Raw genomic sequence first — 5,896 nt, 5'->3', positions numbered from 1 at the left:
GAATGCTATCCCATGCTTGTGCACATGGATTGACCCTAGTCATGAACGTCAACCAACGGGAGAAGGTGTAGCCCTAAGGCTGCCCAAACATTTCCTTGTTCCGTCATGACAAGGAGTGGACGTGGCACCAGTCCAGTCCAAACTTACCTTCCCAATGATGTCAACGGATGGGAGCGGGTAGCCCTAAGCTAACCCTACCTCCTCCACATGGAGAGCGAGTCCGGCCCTGAGGAGGCTCTAAATTGACCCCATTCCCATTGCGGCAAAGAGCAGAGGGCCCCTAAGTCTTTCGACTTACCTTCCCGTGGGGTACCAAAGGGATGGGTGAAATATCAAAGGGCTACTCGATCCCTCCTGCGGCAGAAAGCAACCTATCCTTGATGGCCAACGCATGAGGCAACACTTGTCATGGATGTTGACTAATGGGAGCGGGTCCAGTCAGGGACTGCCAGAATAGACTTCCTCCTCGTATGGGTTAACAGGTGGAACTAACCCAGGGTTAGACTGCCTCCCCTGAGAAGGAGAGAGGGTTCGGCCCTGAGGCAACTCAAACTTCCCTCATTCTGCCATGATGAGGAGTGGACGCGGCACCAGCCCAGTCCCAACTTACCTTCCCCACAATGTCAACGAATGAGAGATGGTCCAGTCTGAAAAACTACTCGATCGGAGTCCCTCCTCGTATGGGTCAACAGACAAGGTGGTTAAAGGCCATCTTGACCTCCCCTATGAATGAACCCAAGTTTGGCCTTGAGGCAACTTGAAATTGACCTCATTCCCATTGCAGCGAAGAGCAAGGGGCCCCTAAGCCTTCCAACTTACCTCTATGTGGGGTACCAAAGGGACGTGTGTAATGCTAAAGGGCTGCTCAATCCCTCCCATGGCGAAGAGCGGCTTGTCCTCAACAGTCGACGCATGGATTAACCCTTGTCACGAGCATTGACTAACGGGAGCAAGTCCAGTCAGGGACTGCCCGAACAGACTTCCTCCCCATATGGGTCAATAGGCAGAACTAACCCTGAGTTAGACCACCTCCCTTGCAAAGGAGAGCAGGTCCAGCCCTGAGGCTGCCCGAATATTAGTCCGATCCATCATGACAAGGAGTGGATGCAGCATCGGCCTGGTCATAGCTCCACTTTCCCACGATGTTAAAATATGGGAGCGAGTCGAGTTGCAAACTGCCTGAACAGAATCCCTCCACATGTGGGTCAATAAGTGGGATTGGCTTCGGGCCATCCCAACCTCCCCCGCGAAGAAGCTCGGGTCTAGCCCTGAGGCTGCCCAAACGGGACCCCATCCCCAAAGGTCTAAAAGATGAGGGTGCGTTTTGAGGCTTCCCTACCTCACCTTTGGTGAAGCACGGGATATTCCCCGGACTACCCGACTCGACCATAGAACCTTCTCTGAAGAATGCTCCTGGGAGTAAGAAAGCTCCCCTGAGGGAATGACGATCCTCCCTCGAGGCAGCGCTCCTGTCACGGGAAAGTTCTCATAAGGGAATGAATGAAGGCTCTCTTGAGGGAATGACGAACCTCTCCCTGTGTGGGTGAGAGACTACCCGCACCAGCCGCGAAGACCCTGGAGTCCCACCACGCCAAATCGACAAGACAGGTTGGTAATTTTCAAGCAAAGTATATATATATATATATATATATATGGGCTCTGATTTTACAGCATGTACATAGAGCATTTGGGCAAGCCCGACTTATGCGTCACTCGGCCCCCTCTCACCAAGCTCGAGGGTCAATGAGGCACGCAAATCTTTCTGTGCAGCCCTCGTCAGAGTATTTGGGCAAGCCCGGCTTATTCGCTGCTTGGCCCCCTCTTGCCAAACATGAGAGTCAACGGGGTGCGGATTATCTTTCTGAGCAACCCCCATCAGAGTATTTGGACGAGCCCTGCTTATACACCGCATGATCTTTCCGCGCGACCCCCATCAAAGTATTTGGGCGAGCTTGGCTTACACGCCGCTTTGCCCCAGTCAGAGCATTTGGGTGAGCCCAGCTTATACGCCGCTCAGTCCCCTCTCACCAAGCGCAAGGGTAAACAAGGAGTGCATGATCTTTTCACGTGGCCCCCGTCAGAGCATTTGGGTGAGCTCGGCTTATACGCCACTTGGCCTCCTCTTGCCAAGCGCTAGGGTCAACGAGGAGTGCATGATCTTTCCGCGTGACCCCCATCAGAGTATTGGGCGAGCCCGGCTTATACATCGCTCAGCCCCCTCTCACCTAGTGGGAGGGTCAACGGGGCGTGCATGATCTTTCTGCGTGGCCCCTGTCAAAGCATTTGGGCGAGCCCGGCTTATGCGCCGCTCAACCTCCGTAGGATTATTTGGGAGAGCTCGGCTTACACACCACCCGTCCTCCGTCACACGGGTTCGGGCCTAACACCGCCATTGGCATGCTGACCCAAGATTAGGTGAAACCGACTAGGCAACCTGGCCCAAGGGTGAACGAAACACAACGTTAAAATTTGGTGTCGTTTGTGGGATTCGACTAAATTTAAAGTCAAACATGTCTTTTGTATGCCTGTGAGGATCCACTCTCAGTTGGTATGGGATCTAGTTACTTTTTACACGGGAAAGAGGAAGAGGGGCGACTTCCTGGCGCGCCCATTAATCTCCAAAGAACAGATGAAGCTCTCTAGAAATAAAACTCTCCAAATAAGTGTTCCCAGTTCTCTCCCTTTTATTAAAAAAAAAAGTATGTGGAGCAGTTACATTGAAGGCCGAGCACACAGGGCACTCAGACCAAGGACTGTTACCCAGGCACTGTGCACTTAAGTGCACAGTACATGGGCCACGTGGTGACCGTGCATGCATCACAGGTGCATGTCACCTGTACCATGAAGCCTCGCGACAACCTGCTGCGAGGCCCAGCCTTCTATCCAGTGAGGGGTGATCCCCTCCCCCGGGACCGTGCCCGATAGCTAGGCTGCGATGAGCATTAGTGTGCATGAAGGCACAGTACTACAGGAGAAGCTCGCGGCTAGAAAGTCACGAGCTCAGGCCACCTGCCAGCTGTCCACTTGGACCGCTAGCAATTTCTATCGAGGATCCAAGTGTCCTCCCATCCTCAGAGACTGTGAATGGCCTAACCTGTGCATGTCGTCCTTCACACACAAGTAGCAACCCAGCCCATTGATAGGGCGGCCTTAGGAGGATGCTAGTGGCCACCATCCTACCTATTGGCATCGTCTGTCTCCATCGGCGCGACCGCCGGACACCAAGGCCACCTCGGAGAGTCACCACAGCCAAGGCCTCCCTGAAGAAGAGAGCACAACAAGTGCGCGGGAAACACACCACGAGCAGCGTGGTCACACCGGCGACAACCCATCCTGCCCGTCAGTGTTGTTTGTCCTTCCCGGAGGGGATACTGACCGCCACCACAGCAATTGAGTGGCCAAATTTTAAATTCATGTTTTGTACGTTCTTGGGTCGGGTTGCCCAGTCGATCTGGGCCTTCACTCGATCTTGGGCTAGCACGCCGATGGCAGCGTTGGGTCTGGGTCCGCGATGTGTGGGCCCAGTGGAGCTGGGTTAGGATGAGCTGGTGCAAGCCCCTAATTGGTCTGGTTCGGCTGTACGGAGCCCATGCATATGGTCATGGAGGTGAACAGTATAAGAATGCAGGAAAAAGAGGGAGAAATAGACACACAGATTTATGTGGTTCACTAGGCCTACGTCCACAAGGGTTAGGGGAGGGGAGAATCCACTATATAAGCTTTGTTTACAGTCTCTCAGGATCTCTCATCCTCACTGTACAGCTGATTTGCAGATCACTCTGCCAGTTTGGAGTCTGTCACTAGAAGCCGACTGTGGAGGTTGAAGAAAGCCTACCCAGGAAGCCTCTAAGGAGTTTGGCCAAAAGTCCCTCGAAAAGTCCTCCCGTCGATCTAAAAGAAGTCCTCTCAAAGATGCCAAAAGTCCTCTAAGTCGTCTACCCCTCTCTCCTTTTATCTCTTTCTTCCCCTTCTTTATGTCACTTCAACTCACCTCATGTCCTTTCCTTCATCCCCTGTCTTCCTGATACTATTTTATCCCCTCTCTTTTCCTTTCCTGTACTCTCTCATTTCTTCCTATTTCGTCCTCTAGTGAAGCCCTTGATGGGCTTGGGCTTTGAAGTCCCTCATGGGCCTAGGACGAAAATCACCCCTAACAAGGGGCATTACATTCTTTTTTTAAAAATGATAACTGCAATCGTGAGTATGCAAACGTTACATAATCACGACGAAAAAAATTAATAAATATGGAGCCCATATAAAAAGTAACTGCATGACATTTGCATACTTTACGACTATATGTATTATTACTCGGACCCGAAGAAAACATTGACACCAAAAAAAGCCACATATTAGCTTTGAAGCATATATTACAAAATGGAACTTATTAATTCAATCTTACATTAATCTTTATTCCAGGTACAAGAAAATCAATTCAAACTCTTCTCAAACCAGCGGATACACAAACCATAATTATAAACAGTGTTATAAATTTGAAAAATATAACCTTTTCTTGTAGCAGACAAAATGAGCTAGTGAAAACTAATTTTTCCCTCTTTTGGGAACTCTTAAAATGAGAAGTTCAGCATGTCCATGCTCAGGCTCTCCATCATCACATTCTCCATGAATCCACATGTAGCAGGTGCCTGCTTCTTGAATCTTTGCCCTCGGGGCTTGAATGAGCAGGAAGAGATGGGAATAACTGGGATATTCTCGCAGTTGCAGAGCTCGACCATATATCCATCTGGGTCGTGGAAGAAAACTTGATCCACCTTGGCCCCTCCGTCCTCGACCACTGCTGTGACATATCTCATCCCCAAATCTTGCAGCCTCCTTATGACAAGTGCAACATCTGTACACTGTAAGAAAACATGCTTTTGTTAAGAATAATCTTGCGGTACCCATACATCACAACTTCTCTTATTTGTAGAGAATAAGGTTAGGTTTCTCTTTCAGATCTCTTAATATATATGATTTTTCATTTACCTGGAAGGAGATGTGGTTGTCCTTCGGATTAATTGGTCGTGGTTCATTGATAGTGTCAAACTCATCGATTGATGGGTTCTCAATCAAGTGTATCCCAATCCCATAATTGTACAACCTGCATAAATATCAGAGGTGTGATTGAGATGTTCATTTAATCCAAAAATTAAAATAGTAGGAACATAAACAAAAAAGCTTTCATATATTTGACACTAAGTAAAGGGTTTTTTCTTGCAAAATTTGGACTTTTAAGCACGTTAAGCATGCACAGAGGGGTTTAGAAAGCTAACCAAGCTCCATTGAAGTTGAAAGAAGAGGGGCGTTTGATGAGAAAAAAGCCCAAGACGTCTTCATAGAACCGCACTGAATCCCAAACTGATCTGCACATTACGGACACATGGTTTAAGGAAAGAAGAGGCAGTGCCTCGTAGCTGCTTGCTTCCTCAATCTCCATTTTTCTCTCTATATATTAGTCTTAACTCCCTCACTTGCACTCACCTAATTCTCTTCTTTTTCTACTTCTTTCGGTTGTATGAATGAGCCACATTGCTGGGATGCTCCTTTTATAAAGGAAGTCTTCAAAATATCACCCTGCGCTAGCTGGTTTGATTCAAACATGCAGAGCGATTCTTGTCCAGTTGAGAAGAGTGAGTTATGGGGCGAGGAACTTTCCTGGCAGATTCTCTTGTACCAAATCAGACAAGTTGAATACAGTCATTATCCTGGGGGTTTCGCTCCTGGTACAGAAGTGTTTGCTTCTGATTCAATTCAACCTGCCTATAAATCAGCAAGCAGCTGAGATATGTATAGAAAAATATTGATATTTGACTTTTTAATATAATTATAATAGATCCCATCATAAATAATGTGTTTGGTATAGCCATTAAGCATGCCCCTAAGCTTAGCATTCAGCTGA

The 5,896-nt window shown here is 48.5% G+C and overlaps 1 protein-coding gene across 1 annotated transcript; it reads right to left on the bottom strand.

Moving 5' to 3' along the window:
- Positions 1 to 4,326: 4,326 nt before the first annotated feature.
- Positions 4,327 to 5,542, bottom strand: LOC122319010 (metallothiol transferase FosB-like). The gene is made up of 3 exons (XM_043136862.1): positions 5,271 to 5,542; positions 4,984 to 5,098; positions 4,327 to 4,856 (listed from the first exon to the last, which is right to left on the bottom strand). The coding sequence occupies exons 1-3, from the start codon at positions 5,432 to 5,434 to the stop codon at positions 4,566 to 4,568; spliced, it is 570 nt and encodes a 189-aa protein (XP_042992796.1). The 5' UTR covers positions 5,435 to 5,542; the 3' UTR covers positions 4,327 to 4,565.
- Positions 5,543 to 5,896: the final 354 nt, after the last annotated feature.

This window comes from Carya illinoinensis, chromosome 8 (genome assembly GCF_018687715.1).
Source record: "Carya illinoinensis cultivar Pawnee chromosome 8, C.illinoinensisPawnee_v1, whole genome shotgun sequence".
NCBI classification, from domain to species: domain Eukaryota; kingdom Viridiplantae; phylum Streptophyta; class Magnoliopsida; order Fagales; family Juglandaceae; genus Carya; species Carya illinoinensis.
This window is presented reverse-complemented; position numbering and strand designations above follow the sequence as displayed.